The 15,103-nt window shown below is 45.2% G+C and overlaps 1 protein-coding gene across 9 annotated transcripts in view; it reads right to left on the reverse strand.

Moving 5' to 3' along the window:
• Positions 1–15,103, reverse strand: part of Ank3 (ankyrin 3) — a 600,128-nt gene that overhangs the window by 82,995 nt on the left and 502,030 nt on the right. For all 9 annotated transcript variants that reach the window (XM_052163460.1, XM_052163459.1, XM_052163463.1 and 6 more), the window contains one exon: positions 10,388–10,490. In XM_052163460.1, the coding sequence (XP_052019420.1) occupies positions 10,388–10,490 (103 nt within the window). The remainder of the gene's footprint in view (positions 1–10,387; positions 10,491–15,103) is intronic.

The following is a 15,103-nucleotide window of genomic DNA, read 5'->3' on the forward strand; positions in this document are numbered from 1 at the left end:
GCTTTTGCTCTTATCATAGAAACTGAAAAGACGCGCAGGGGTGGCGTGGGAGCATGAGAGGAATCAGCAAGCACAAACGGCATGAAATCTTTTATGAGATGGAGTCCATGTGGGATGGTGGTTCATCTTATTACGCCAGCCCACGGACGGCAGAAAGAGGCAGGAGGATCCAAAGTTCAGGGTCACTCTTGGCTATACGGTGAGTTTATCTGGGCAGATGTGGATTCCATAAAAGGAATCCTGATTCAAGCCAAGAATGCTGGTACACTTCTCTAGCCCTGTCCTCAGGAGGCTGAGGCAGGAGGATCTGAAGCTCAAGGCCATTCTCAGGTGCCCCGTGATTTGGAGTCCAGCCTGCACTACAGAGAAACAGGAACAGAACCGACCCAGGCACGAATGTAAAAGTCAGGCCTTCTCTTCTCCTGAAAGCATTTCTTTTCTTCATATCAACTATTACTGCCTTATAAGGCTTTTTCTCCCGTCTTTTTCTGGTGCTGGGATTGAACTTGGGGCCTAGAACATACCAGGGATGTTCTTTCCCAGTGAGCTAAATCTCTGGCCTCTTTCTGCTTGTCATTTTGAAGACCAGGTTGACCTCGAACTTGTGATTTCCCTGCCTCAGGCTCCCCAGTGGCTGGGGTGACAAGCGTGTGCTATCACCTCGCCCCGCTAAAGTATATGTTGAGGCTAGAATTTAGGCTATAGTGAAGCATGGTTCATTTAGATTTCCAAATCTGATTGATTTCTATCTAATTGAGCGGTGTTCAACAGAAAAAGGTTAACCAAGGCTGGTCTGAAAGCGGAGTAGGTCTGCAGTCACCACCAACTAGCCCCACAGGCATCAGAAACTCTCAGTACCAACTTCTCTGCCTTAAAACAGACCTGTAATCTTACTGAGCCATCTTCGTGAGGTGTTGAGTGGATTCCCCAGGTACTGCTGGCCAAGCACTTCCAGGAAGAAAGCAACATATTAAATATCACCAGGCCAGGCGCTTATCTCCCTGGGGACTATCTAGCAAATCTTTCATTTGCAGCCGGCTCTCTTCTGCCACTAGGCCCCCTTCCCCAGTCCTGCTCAGAGGTTGCATAAGCAGAAGAAACAGCAGAGTTAGCAAGTATGGTGGGAGTGGGGGGTGGGGGGGTCACTGCGGTGAGACACAAGCAGAGGAAACCTGTAAGCTTTTCCTCCTGTTGCTGAGGTGGTTGGAGTAACACTACCAAGACAGGGGTTCTCTGTGTAGCCTGGGCTATCCTAAACTCACTTCATAGACCAGGGTGGCTTCCAAGTCAAAGATCTGCCTACCTTTGCCTGCTCAGTGCTGGGATTAAAGTCATGCCCCACCCCCCTACCCCTCACCACCTGGTGAAAATGCCAAGGTTTTGAGAAAGCGAGCGCAGTCTCTGCTGGAGGACCCTCCACTTTGCATATTATAGGCTAAGACATAAAATAGTCCAACACTCACTAATGCATCATATAATACACAAAGTCACAACAGTCTCTTAAAAAAAAATAATTCATAGCAACTAGAATCTCAGGTTGTGAGCTCTCTGAGAGCGTGCCATGTCGGAAGACGTGACCAATGTCTCACTCCTGTGACAGCCTCCAACGGTGTTTGCAGAATCATCTCCACAGTCAGCACTCAGGCAGTCGATGCGACTGATTAAAAAGCACTTTAGTGAAACCTTGAAAACACGTTACTGTTGGAAGGCTTGCCCTGAATCCTTAGGCAAAAGTCATGAGGGTAAAATGTGGACGGATGGGCTGGAGAGATGGTCAGTGGATAAGAGCACTCACTGACTACTCTTCCAGAGGTCCTGAGTTCAATTCCCAGCAACCACAGGATGGCTCATATCCATCTGTAATGGAATCCAATGCACATTTCTGGTGTGACTGGAGACAGCTACAGTGTACTTATATACATAAAATAAATAAATCTTTTAAAAATGTGGACTGATGTAGGCATAATGTTATTATTGTACACTGTATAAAGATTATCCATGCATTATTCAAATGCGTGTTTCTGTGCCCCCATACCTGGTTGCAATCACTATTCTGAGAATCTCCAGTCTCAATGTTGTGTAAACACTGCTCCCCAATTACTCCCTGACTGGTCAATAAAGATGCTGATCAGCCAGCCACTGAGCAGGGGAGGGGATCAGGGCTAGCCTCCTCCAGGCCAGGGGATGGGGACAGAGGGAGAGGAAGTGGGGATTTAGGCAGAGGAGAGAGTCCAGGAGACACCAGAAGAAAACAGCTGGTGCAGAGAAAGCTAGTATCTTGGGGATTTTGGTTGGGAGGTAGCAAAATTATTTTAGATGATTAAAATAGATTAACAGTGCTCATTTGTTGTGCCTTAGAGCTGTTAAATAGTCCTGCATCACTTATTTGGGAGCTCGTTGGGTTAAGAGAAAACTGCACCGTTTATGGAATCAACACTAAAAGACTAAAAAAAGGAAGCTTGCAGTAGGAGGGCAATCCACGCAGAGACAGGGCGGGGCATCTGCAGGGGCGGGGCATCTGTGGGGGGTGGAGCATACGTGAGCAGAAGTGCAAGGGATGCTCACTCCTTTAGAGCTATTCTCTTGAAGGACTGATAGCTCAGCTTGTCTTCCTTTTATTTTGCGAAAGTTCGATTAATCTATTCTAAGATAGAAAGCCTGGAATACTAAAGTCTATCACTTTAAGATGCCGGGAGCCTTCCGGTGTTAGTATGGTCACGTGGGTGTTTACATCAGATTCCACTGCCACCTGCGGCTGGGATATTAGGAAAGACAGAGACCCAGAGTCCTCTGGGACGTGGGACGGTTGAAATTGAACCACTGGTCTCAATGACAGGCTCAGTGGTTCTTGCTGCAGGGAGGACTGCATCTAGGCACTCTAGTGTGCTACCCAAGAAAAGTTGGGGGTAGTCATCTTTATCGGTCAGCCTGTTTCTCCAAAGGCTAGATGTGGCCTGTGAGCTGGCTCAGTGGGAAATAGAGCCTGCAACCGTGCCTGCCTTGTCCCCTGACCTGTATGCATGCACAACACACACACACACACACACACACACACACACACACACACCTTTTAGGCCTAGAAAATTTTGAGTCTTACTAGGTTGGCTCCAATTTCACTTTTTTGGGAGGTGGTAAGCCTTTGCTGTTAAGGCTCCCTGCAGGAGAAGAAATCCCCTAATAGCCATATTTGGGTCTCATCCTGCTAGGAGAGGAGGAGATTCTACCCGTTTTTAAGTGATCTGACAGGGAAGTGGGTCCGGTAGGTAGACTCGGCCATCAGAGCCTGGCACTGCTATTCACAGGCGTGTAAGCAGAAACCCAGCCAAAGGTCAAACATTTCCATTCCTCTCACGGTGGTTAAGTTGCCCGCTGTAAGCCTTTGCTCTTCATATCTCAAACCTGCTGCCGGATGTTTAAAACACATTGTTAATAATTGTTCGAAATGAGAATCGTGAAGATTCCTGTGCAAAACAGTGGGCCAGAGAGGCACATGACGGTCATGGAAATTACCACCAGGTATAAGAGCCCTGGGAACAGGTATCCGATCTCCGGGCTGCTTCCTGGCCTCTCCCCACATCGAGCAAGGGATGGACGCTAAATAGAGGCAGTCAGGGTGGCCAGTGACTCTGCTACTTCAAGTTGTGCCCATGGAGGGTGAGTTAGTCCAGTCATGTGCACTCTGCCTTTAATGAGGCCAAGAAATGATCTCCTACGGCTGATGTGAGGTACGAGTAAATTAATGCCACCAAGATGTGTAGGCTATCTCCGGGCACTTGGCGTACCACATTTACTATTGCCATGAACGTCCTCGTCACTTAAGGCGCATGGTGAATTCCATTCTTTGTAGAAGTCCGGGGCTAGCTGATGAGGCCCATGCACTGTCATTTTTTAAGCCACACTGAGAGCTGCTCTCAATAACTCTACCAGAAGAAATGGCGACACCCGCTGAAGTCCTTTAAGACAGCCCTGGCTTCCTGTGAGACTCCTCCTCCCCATTTCTAGTCATTAACATCTATTTAGAAAGGTTTAAAAATGACTCTAAACACAGTTGATAGTCTTTTAAAAGTATTGTTATTACAGTTTAGGAGCTGGAGAGCTGGGTCAGTGGTTAAGAGCACGTATTGCTCATCTGGGGAATCCTGGGGTTTCAAGTCCCACACCCAACACACTGACTCACCACCGTCTCTAACTCCTGTTCCCCAGGATCTGACCCCCTCTTCTGGCTTTCACAGTCAAAAGACCCATACAAATGAAATATATTCAAAAAATTTTCTAAATTACATTTTAAACTTGTTTGGTGTGAGTGTATATACATGCATACACACATGTATATACATGTATGAGCACATAGGATGCATAGAATGTTTGGAGGTCAAAAGGCAGCTTGTAAGAGTCTGTTTTCTGCTTCTGCCATGTGAGTTCTGGGGAACCGAATGTAGGTTAGCAGGTCAGCAGGCATGGTGGCAAGAACTACCTCTACCCACCATCTCCCCAACATGTCCTGCTTGGTTGGTCAGATATAGGATCTCATGGACCCAGGCTGGCTTTGAACTCCCTATTGCAGTAAAGGATGCTCTTGAATTCCTGCCTTCCCCTCTCAGGGGCTATGACACCAGGCCTGGGTTTATGTAGTGCTGGGGACTAAACCCAGGACTCCATGTATGCTAGCGAGGCATTTCAACCAACTGGGGCTACATCTGCAGCCGGGAACACAGATGCCACCCTAGGACAGCCTAACACACAGACATCAGAGCTTAAAAACAGAGATGCTAAATGGTGATTGATCAATACATAGCTGTCCATAAGACAAACCCCGGATCCCTGCCCCACCTGATACTCTCATCTTCAGGTGCCCAAGTCCATTAAATAAGATTGCAGAATTATCGTCATAAAATCTACACATACCCTCCCATACACTTTAACCATATCTAGATATGTACAATACCAGCCGCAGCTGCTGTAGTCACATGGCCTTATTCAGGGAGCAATGACAGAGGTCGGCACATGCTTGGTGCTGATGCAAGCGGGTGTGATGTGGAGGAGCTTGGGGCAAGAGACAACGGGATACAGTCAGAGATGCCATGACCCGTGTTTCCTAGATGGACGGACCTCTGAAAATCACCTTTGGAGCCTTAGAGGATCCAGCCGTGGGGGAGTCTCTCTGTGGGCCTCTTTTGTTTTGAAAAGAGATGTAAGTGATTCCTTTGTGCACCTGCAGTTAAGATCTCTGAGTTAACAGCATCCAACACAATTGGACTTGCAGGTACACCGAAATTCCCATGCCTGGTCCTGCCCAGGCCAACTGAGTCAGGAACTGAGAAATCCTGGTGTTAAAAGTTCTCATGGGCAGGGAAGTTGTCTAGAAAGTGCTGACAGGTGAGTTTACCATTCTACTCTTATGCCCAATGTGGGGCTCACGGATGACCAAGGGCCGTAGCTGAAAGGGACTCTTTATGGGGAAAGAACAAAGCGGCTCACCGACTAACTGTGACTCAGGCTGGGGGGTGGGATGGGGGATAATGGATGCTAACCTCTCTCATGCCCCCTTGGGCTCTGGCATCCACATGTGTCTATACTCACAATGAGATTCTTGGGACAGCACGGTGTGATTGTTAATGTCAAATATCAACTTGACTAATCTAGAATTGATGGGGAGATGGGGCCTCTAGTGATGACTGGGAGGCAGAGGGTATCTTGATTCATTTAATTGATGTGGGAAGATGTATCTTAATTGTGGTTAATTGTGGGTAGGGCCATTTCCTAGGGCAGGGATCCAGGTCGTCAGCGGAGAATGTGAACCTAGCACTGGCAACCACACGTTGATTGCTCTTAGTTGCTGACCATGGAAGCCACGTGACCAGTTGCTTCAAAAGCCTTGACTTTCCTGCTAAGACAGACAAACTGGACAGACTTTGTCTTCAACTGCAAGCTAAAATCAATCCTTAAGTTATTACTGTCAGGGTATTTCATGAAAGCAATAGGGAAAGAAGGGGGTGGTGGCCCAGGCTGCCCTGTATCTCAACTGTACTTTAATTATGGTTAATGTACAAACATATTAGTCAGCAGAATGCTGAAGCAGAGGCGGTTCTCAGCCAGGGCAGGGCCTGTTCTGTAGAAGAAAGTTCACAGAGTTCATTTGTGTCTATTCCCTACCCTGATTTGTCAAGAGCAATCCTGGCTGGACCGGGATGTGCAGCTGTGGACCTGAGAGCAAGCCAGGAACAGTGGTTTGGGAATGGTTAATGTTTAAAATGTACACCATGGTTTCCCAAATGAACAGCACCCCAGAGAAGGGAACTTTTGGAATCTGTAAGTACAGACATGAGGGAAAAACAGACTATCCACTGTCTTTGTATATTCTACGTGTTAGGGTGTTTTTCCTGTGTGCGTGCGTGTGTGCATACATGCGTGTGTACCACTGGTGTGCCAAGCTCCTCAGGAGAGCTGAAGGTAGCACTGGGTGCCCTGGAACGGAGTTTACAGACAGTTGTAAGCCATCATGTGGGTGCTAGGGACTCAACCTGGGTCCTCTGCAAAAGCATCCAGTGCTCTTAATAGCTGAACCTTCTTTCCAGCCCCAGACCATTCATTTTTGATCCTTTGATTTTTAATTCAAATACACCCATGGCCTTCAGCAAACATTTCTTCTGGAGCTCTCCCAGGGCAACAGGAGGCACTTTTTTTGACAGCTGCTCTTCCCACAATCACCTGCTTCTTATCCTCTACAATTAACACACCTTTTCAAAATTTTGTTCCCCTCTTTTAAAAGTTATTCTAAAGGTGTTCACACAAAGTGAAAGGGGGAAAAAGGTGCACAGAATACCCAGCCACCCTGGCACCCAAGTCCAACAATCACCATTACAGAATACCCAGCCAGCCTGGCACCCAAGTCCAACAATCACCATTTGGAAAACATACACTGAGGGGAAGTAGTTGGGTAGATATCTCCATGGATGAAGACACTTGCTGTACTGGAAGTGAGAGCCCCAGCCCGGAAGGCATGGTGGCCACCTGCAATGCCACCACCCAGGAGGTAGAGACAAGCATCCCTGGAGCAAGTGACAGAGGCAGACTAAGTGATATTGGTTAGCTCTGGTTCCAAGAGGGAGTCTGCATCAGTGACTAAGGAGGAGCGTAAACAAGACACCAGATAATATCGACTTCAGGTCTCTGCAAGTATATGCACGCACACAGACAGACAGACAGACAGACAGACACACACACACACACACACACACACACACACACAGAGTGGAGGTTTACATGTGAACGCCCCCTTCATAGATTTGATTGCTGGGTCCACAGTGGTAGACCTGCTTCAGAACGATTAGGATTAAGAGGTATGGCCTTGTTGCAAGAGGGTGTGACGGGGCAGGCTTTGTGATTCTGCTTCTGGATCAGACGTAAGCCCTCAGCTGCTGCTCCAGCACCATGCCTGCCTGCCTGCCTGCCTGCCACCAAGCTCTTGGTCATGATGGCCTAATGCCATTATAGTCATAATGGGACTAATCCTCTGAAACACTAAGCAAGTCCTAAACTAAATGCTGTTGTTTATAAGTTGCCTTGGTTGTGGTATATCTTCACAGAAATAGAACAGTACTTTAGAGACATTGTGCATCCACACCCACAAAATAAAAACCACCACTTACACACATACACACTGTCAAATTGCTTTATCTGCTTTAGAGATGAACTGTTGGGAAGTAAGTAGATGGCTTAATTCATTCATTCCTAAAAACTTGGTGATGTGCTTGTTCCCCTATAACCCGCAGACTTTCCTGCATAATCTTGATTACAACTCTTCGTTTTTTAGACAGGGTTTCTCTGTGTAGCCTTGGAAGTCCTGGAGCTTGCTCTGGAGACCAGACTGGCCTTGAATTCAAGAGATCCAACCTGTCTCCAGGGTGTTAGGATTAAAGGCATGTGCCACCTCTGTCCCTAAACATGTTTTAAAAGATTTATCTGCTTATTTATTTATTATTTATTTATTTATTTATTAATTCATTCATTTAATGTATGTGAGTACACTATAGCTGTCTTCAGACACACCAGAAGAGGGCGCTGGATCCCATTACAGATGGTTGTGAGCCACCATGTGGTCCCTGGGAATTGAACTCAGGTCCTCTAGAAGAGCAGCCAGTGTCCTTAGCCATTGAGCCATCTCTCCAGCCCTCTAAACCACTGTTTATGATTCACATTCCCCCCACATTAGTTAAGGACTTGACTGAGTGGTCTTTACTCACAACCTAGTCAGTAAAGAAAACATCTTCTGATCTCTACAATGCTTGGGGTTTTGCTTTCTTTTTTCCTCCTAAAGGCTCTTGGTGTGCTGTGGTCTCTGACTGATTGTAGAAGGGTGGAGATGGCTACGTAGGTCAGTGGTCCTCAACCTGTGGGTTGTGACCCCTTTGGGGGTTGAAAGACCCTTTCATAGGGACAACCCAAGATCATCAGAGAAAAGATCTTTACATTATGATTCATAACAGTAGCAGCATTATAGTTATTAAGTAGCAATGAAAATTTTGAGATTGGCAGATACCACATCATGAGTTGTACTAAGCGTTGCAGTGTTAGGAAAGTTGAGAACTGTTTCTAAGACTGAAGCTGCTAACTTCAGCTTCTAACTTGGCTTCTCCCAAGAGCACCGGCTTCATCTTGAAGCTCTGGGCTTTTCCTTTCTTTTCACGGATCCTTAGTTCTGAGTCCATCTTATCTTGGTAACAACTACCAACCAACCCAGGGAAGTGAGGATCATTGAGAACATTTATTTTTCATTTTTTACTTTGATTCTGATGTGGTCATTGACGTTTTAAAAGTCCATGCCAGGCCGAGTTTCTCTCTTTCTGTCACCTACTTGTGGATTAGATTTAAGCTCTCAGCTGCTGCTCTAGCACCATGCCTGCTTGCCGCCATGCTCCCAGCCATGATGGTCATGGACTAATGCTCTGAAACTATAAGCAAGTTCTCACTTAAACGCTTTCTTTTATAAGTTGCCTTGGCCGTCGTGTATTTCCACAGGTATGGTGTGGTGCTGATGGTGGAAAACATCATCATTTCAGACCCTTGCTCTGAAACAAATAGCTAACAAGAAACGATGGCCATAGTTCTGTTTAATGAGGAGCCCACAATGGGTCTTGTATGAATGTAAAGTTATGTGGGGTTCCCTTAAAGCACAGAGAATGACATCAATATATCGTCTAACACCTCATGCAACTGGGAATGTGCAAAATCCAAGATGAGCATACTAGTCTCTTTAGAAAGTCTCTACCAACACCTGGTGATACCAGGCACCCAAGAGAGCATAGTCAATTAGTAGTTTATTACCACGGGCTGTCTCAGGCTTACGCCCACCTAAAACACATGACATATGCCACACCTATAATCATTATACAAAGGTTATTTTTCTTTAAATCTGACACTGAAAAGCCTCTGTATTTCCCTCTGGAAGGCCTGCTTATTAAGAACATTCTAGCCAGTGTAATGTAGCATTCACTGCACATCATTGCGAAGTATGACACATACCCGTGGGTGTGACATCAGCATGCCCAGACATGTGGGAGTTCCAGAGGGCTGACCACCCATTGCTGAACTCTAGCTTGGGTGTGGGTGACTGTCATCACCTTGTGCCGTCAGACACAAGCTACCTTCAAGTTGGTTTATGGTCTGCATGGATTCATCAGTCACTAGGACCCTGCCATGATCATTCAAAACCAGGCACTGAGTGTATCTCTACATTTTTCTAGAACCATTCTCAATCCGTGTGCAACAGGACTATGCCCCTGGGTCTTCTGACAGCATGCACTATCCAATCAACCAGAAAACCAGAAGGAAAAACTAAACAAGCAATGAACGAACCTGCAGAGATGCTGGGACAACAGAAAATACCACCATGCCTTGAGAAACCCTGAACTGAACAGATCCAGAGCAAGACTGATTTCATCTATGACGGCCCATTATATACTGCCAGTGGACATGCGCACTTAATGTAGCAACCCTTCGCGTGAATAATGTCAGCTAACTGAACAGCAAATGTATTTGGCTTACAGACAAGAAAGGTATAACTGACTTTTTAAAGATGCCTCGAGTTCCCCTCCGTGGGATACGCAAAAGAGAGGGACATTTCTGATTATGGTGCAGCTACTGGTTTTCTTTAACTAGCTAGTATCTGCAAATATACAAACACTAAATCAAAAATAGTAAAGATGCTATAGACATAGACATACATTAGACATAGATTTACATTAGATATAGGTATAGATATGTAGAATAGATTTAGATATAGATTAGATAGAGATATGGATATATAGATTAGATATAGATATAGATGAAGATATAGATGATGATATAGACATAGATATCTGCTATTGTTACAGGACCGAGAGCTTACCTGCTCTTTGGATGGTACCAGAAGTTCTTCGATCATCATGCTGTCCCTTGCATAGGAGCTTCTGTTCAAGGTGTAGGACCTATCCGAACTGAAGGAGCGGAGGCTGTTGTATTTACAGTCACCCATTCAACAGTGGGAGGTGATGATGGAATGAAAGAAAATAAAGGCATGCAACTTTAAGAACAGGCAAGATGGCTAAAAATACCGACAAATGTGCTTTTTCGTTTTTTTTTTTTTTTTTCATTTTGTTTTGTTTTGATTTTTTTTTTTAAGGAAAGGTATCAAAATTAAATTCTTTAGATGGACTGAATTTCACAACTGAGATTTTAAAATCTGGCCAATTAGGGGTCAAATCTGAGACGAAACACATGGTGACTTTAAATACTCTCCTATGGCACTGAACCAGCATGGCAGTGAAGAGAACCTCCATGTGATAACACTGTTTGTTTGTTTGTTTCTTTCTTTCTTTCTTTATTTTTTTTCCTTCCTTTCTTCTTCTTTCCTTCCTTCCTTCCTTCCTTCCTTTCTATCATTTATTTATCTTATGTGCACTAGTGTTTTGCCTGCATGTTTGTCTGTGTGAGGATGTCAGATTCCCTGGAACTGGAGGAACAGACAGCTATAGGTTGCCATGTGGGTGCTGGGACTTAAACCCAGGTCTTCTGGAAGAGTAGCCAGTACTCTTTAACACTGAGCCATCTCTCTGGCCCCAACAAGAGTGTTTCTTAAGAGGAAGGCTTTGTTAGAGGTGCCTCTTCCAATCCAACTCTGCTGCTTTTCACACTTAGCTGGGACTGTGTCTGCTGAGGTGGGGGGTTCTGTGAGGGAGTCTCTGGCAGTCAGCTATGGCTTTACATACGAAGAGCTCTGGTTTGGAGCTGCCTCTCAAGGGGACGGTTCAAGAAGGGCAATAAAAACAGCCACATGCACTTGTTGGTTGTGGTCTTGGAGTTATTCACATACCCTGTATTCAAATCCTGCTTTTCCTTGGTTCGACTTTTTTCTTTCTTCCAGCTACTCTTATGCTTTCTAGACTCTCCCATCGACTGTCCCTGAATTTTCCAGGGTGCAGCCCACACTCTGCCTGTGTGGACCCTTAAACTGAAAGCCAGTAGAGTATGAGGACATGGAAGGCTGATTCTAAAATATCATCACGGTCAAGGCTCCATATATCCACAGAAGTCCTGGGAGCACAGGGTAAATGGCTTTCTCAAGATCCTCTGGGAGAAAGAGGGTGGAGGCTTCGAGGATCGGCTCCAGTTTCCACTCCCGCTACTCTACTTAACTGGCAGGCTTTCAGAAAAGGATATTCTGTCACCTCTTTGTGAGGAGGTTTCCCATCTAACCCTTCATGAAACGGAGCTTCCGGAAGGGAAAGAGCTGAGGCGAAGTCTAGACCTGACTCCCCAGCCATGAAATAACTCCAACTAGGATTATATACACTGACCCCTTTTATCTTAGGGTCCTCATTGGTATAGGGAATGAGAACCACGTTAATTAGTAGTTTGCTTCATAATATTGTCCACCTAACTAATAGAGTGGGTCTAAGCTGGAGTCATGGCATCGGCACCAGTTGATCCAGTCAGATTTTGCCTTGTGCGCATGCGCACACGGGAAGCGAGCAAAGTCTGAACTAGGAGCACGTGCCCCCTTTGCACAGCAGGATGTTTCTCCTGCCGGCTTAAATATCATCGGCCCTTACACACATCACTCTAAGTGCTGCACAGAGGCTGGGTCGTTCTTTCAGCTTTCTCCGAATCTCATGCACATACCTCTGACTCACAACTAACATTCATTCCGAGGCCGTTATCAAACATGCTTTGCAAATATTTACTGTGTCCAGCACCATCTAGGCACAGGGGCTCACGCTTCCCCCAGCAAGCCTCGGGGCTGCACGGCCAAGCCGGTCACGTGACCAAGCTTCGTATCTCAGCGTTGTTTCTCCTTCTTCCTCCTCTTTCTAGACCCTTAGTGTCTCTTCAACAGAGCAGACACTTCCCTTCAACACCGTCCTTTTACTTTCTAAACCACACATCTCTTCAAATCAGGATTGGCATTCTGTGGCACGTCAATGTTGGACAGTAGTTGTATCAAATATAGGCAACCGTTTAAAAACTGTTTTTAACAGGGGTTGCATAACTGTGATCTTTTCAGCTTTCAAATCTAAGATTTGTGGATCCTTCGCCTCCCTGTTGTGTCCGTGAGTGGCAGCTGCAGGTCAGAGCTCAGACTTGGTCCTAGCCACGGAAATGCTTCAAGCTGGGATTCCTAAGGAAACCTACAAGTGTCACCCCAACGCCTGGATTAACCACACGCCAGTACGCCCAGGACCCGAAAAATGTTGGTTATTTACATAAGGCCGTCTAGAAAGCTGTAGGTTGATTTATTGTTAGGTTTTGCTCTGCTTTTTTCAAGACAAGATTCTTCGTGAAGCCTTCCCTGGCTTGTCCCGGAACTTGTTCTGAAGACCAGGCTAACCTCAAACTCTGAGATCCACCGGCCTCCGCCTCCAGAGTGCTGGGATTAAAGGTGTGCACCACTACCACACAGCTTTCAGTTGGTTTTTAACTATGGTCAGAGAAATTATTTGTAGCCATCATTATAACCTAAGGGTTAGATGCAGGCCCCGTTAGAAAACCATGCTTTCTTGGGCTAAGACGTTATTAGGATGTCTAGGATAGCTCAAACAAGCAGCCACCAGCAAATAGACTGTACTTTTTCTTTAGACCCAACAAACCCTTTTCACTTCGGTCATGCGTTCTATTATAAAACTTGTTAAGGGAGGAGCACTTCTTAAGTGTCCATTTACTATTATATAGGTCAGATTCCTTTTCATAGAGTTGGTTTTTTTTTTCCCTTTCCCAAGCATAACTGATTTCCTAAAACAACAAAAAATTGTTTTTATTTTTTATTTTTTAAAAAGCACATTGCAGGCCAGCACAGCACAGCACAGCACAGCACAAATGCCAAAGAAAATTAAAAAATGGGAATATGGGTTGGGGACAGGCAGAGGAATACTACAAAAGCACCATATTTCTTACCTTATCTTGGGACTATTTTAAAGAATTTTTAGGAAAACAAATAAAATCAGGAGAAAGGGAATGTAAAAATAAAATCAGACAGGAAAAAAAGAGGAAAAAAAAAACAAATGTTATAGTTGAATGACTCATACAGTGACTGTCCCTTTAAATGTTACACTCAGAATAATTGACTTGATAGTGCTCTAACGATATGCTTTAGAAACATTAAATTATTAATTATTTAAAGAGATAGCTATAAACACACAGCATCAGAAATATTTGCCTCTGACCATAACATGAGTCGCCAATATGAAAAAACATGGTGTACACATAAGAGAGACTGGTAATGGCTCGGTCAGAATCAGAGACAGGAAATCTCTGTCTCTTAATGTTATCTTAAGACAAAAAAAAAAAATCACAAGGGGCAACATCAGGTTTCATAGCTCACTCAAAGCAAATGGCTAGAATTTTCTAGCAAGGAAGGAGAAAGCAGCTTGCTGTGGGAGTATAAACGGTACCCAATTCTATATAAAAGACAAAAAAAAAAAATCAAAATCATTGAAGGGCCCAGGCATTTTAGTCATAACTTCTTAGACTCTGTGACTGAAATACTGTACATTTTAAAAGCTCCCCCACCCCCACACACCTCTCTTCTAGTTGGTGACACCTGCTCCGATCAGATCTGCAAGCCTTTTAGGAATGTATTTATAAAGAAAAACTTCTACCAGCTCCTGTTGAGATTCCAAGAAAAGGCTGCACGGTATCTAAACTGGTTTCGCTAACAGCACGGGGACAATCCCCAAGGTTTACTTTGTGGGAAGTGCCATTCACCATTAGACAATGAACCGTTTTACAGCAGATTCCTAAACCATAGGAAAATGTCCTCGGGGCTCTCGTTCGGAAGGTTTAATTATTAGCTTTAAAATAACCTGACAGTCAGCAAACACATGCTGTTGAGCCACACCAGGGGAAAAGAATTCCCAGCCTTTTGGACAAGGTCCTGTTCCTTCACATACACAGCGAGTGACTTGTAAGTCAAGGCTTTCTCCCTTCAGCTGTATGGGCTGAATTGGCGCCGTTACTGCCTGTGACTCTTAATAAGCCACGGTTGCACTCTTCGCAGGCCCGTTGACCACCACACTGATGGCACGACCTCAACTGCCTATGCACGGCAGACAGTTTACAGTTTGTTTTTATCATCAAGGATGCTGCCTAGCAACCATGATTTAATTCTTCACTAGCCAAGCTAGCAAATGATCCATATACAGATTTCTTATGTATCGGAACTAGAAAGGTCTTCCAGTATGGAGCAAGCTACTTTGGAAACAGGAGACTCAGGCTGGCTTTTGCCCATTTCTCAAGGAGCTCATGCAGTACCGTGCTGGAGGCCGGCTGCAAAGAGGGAGAAGGGAAGGCCAAAGATGGACCTGTTTCCGCACACACGACTACACACCACAAATGACAAGGAAAAAAATCACAGCATGCGCATGTGTGCGCATGCGCTTGTGTGCACACATGCGAGTGTGTGTGTTCACATCGAGAACATTCCGTGGGATTCACATGGCATCCAAAGAGCACATTCTGGAGTCATGAGGGAGATGGGAATGACGCTGGCTTATGACAGATCATGGTGGTTGTAAGCGAACTCTGAAAAAGCAAACAAAAAACAAAAAACAAAAAAAGAAAACAAACACCA

The sequence above is a fragment of the Apodemus sylvaticus genome, chromosome 19 (assembly GCF_947179515.1).
Source record: "Apodemus sylvaticus chromosome 19, mApoSyl1.1, whole genome shotgun sequence".
Classification (NCBI taxonomy): Eukaryota; Metazoa; Chordata; class Mammalia; order Rodentia; family Muridae; genus Apodemus; species Apodemus sylvaticus.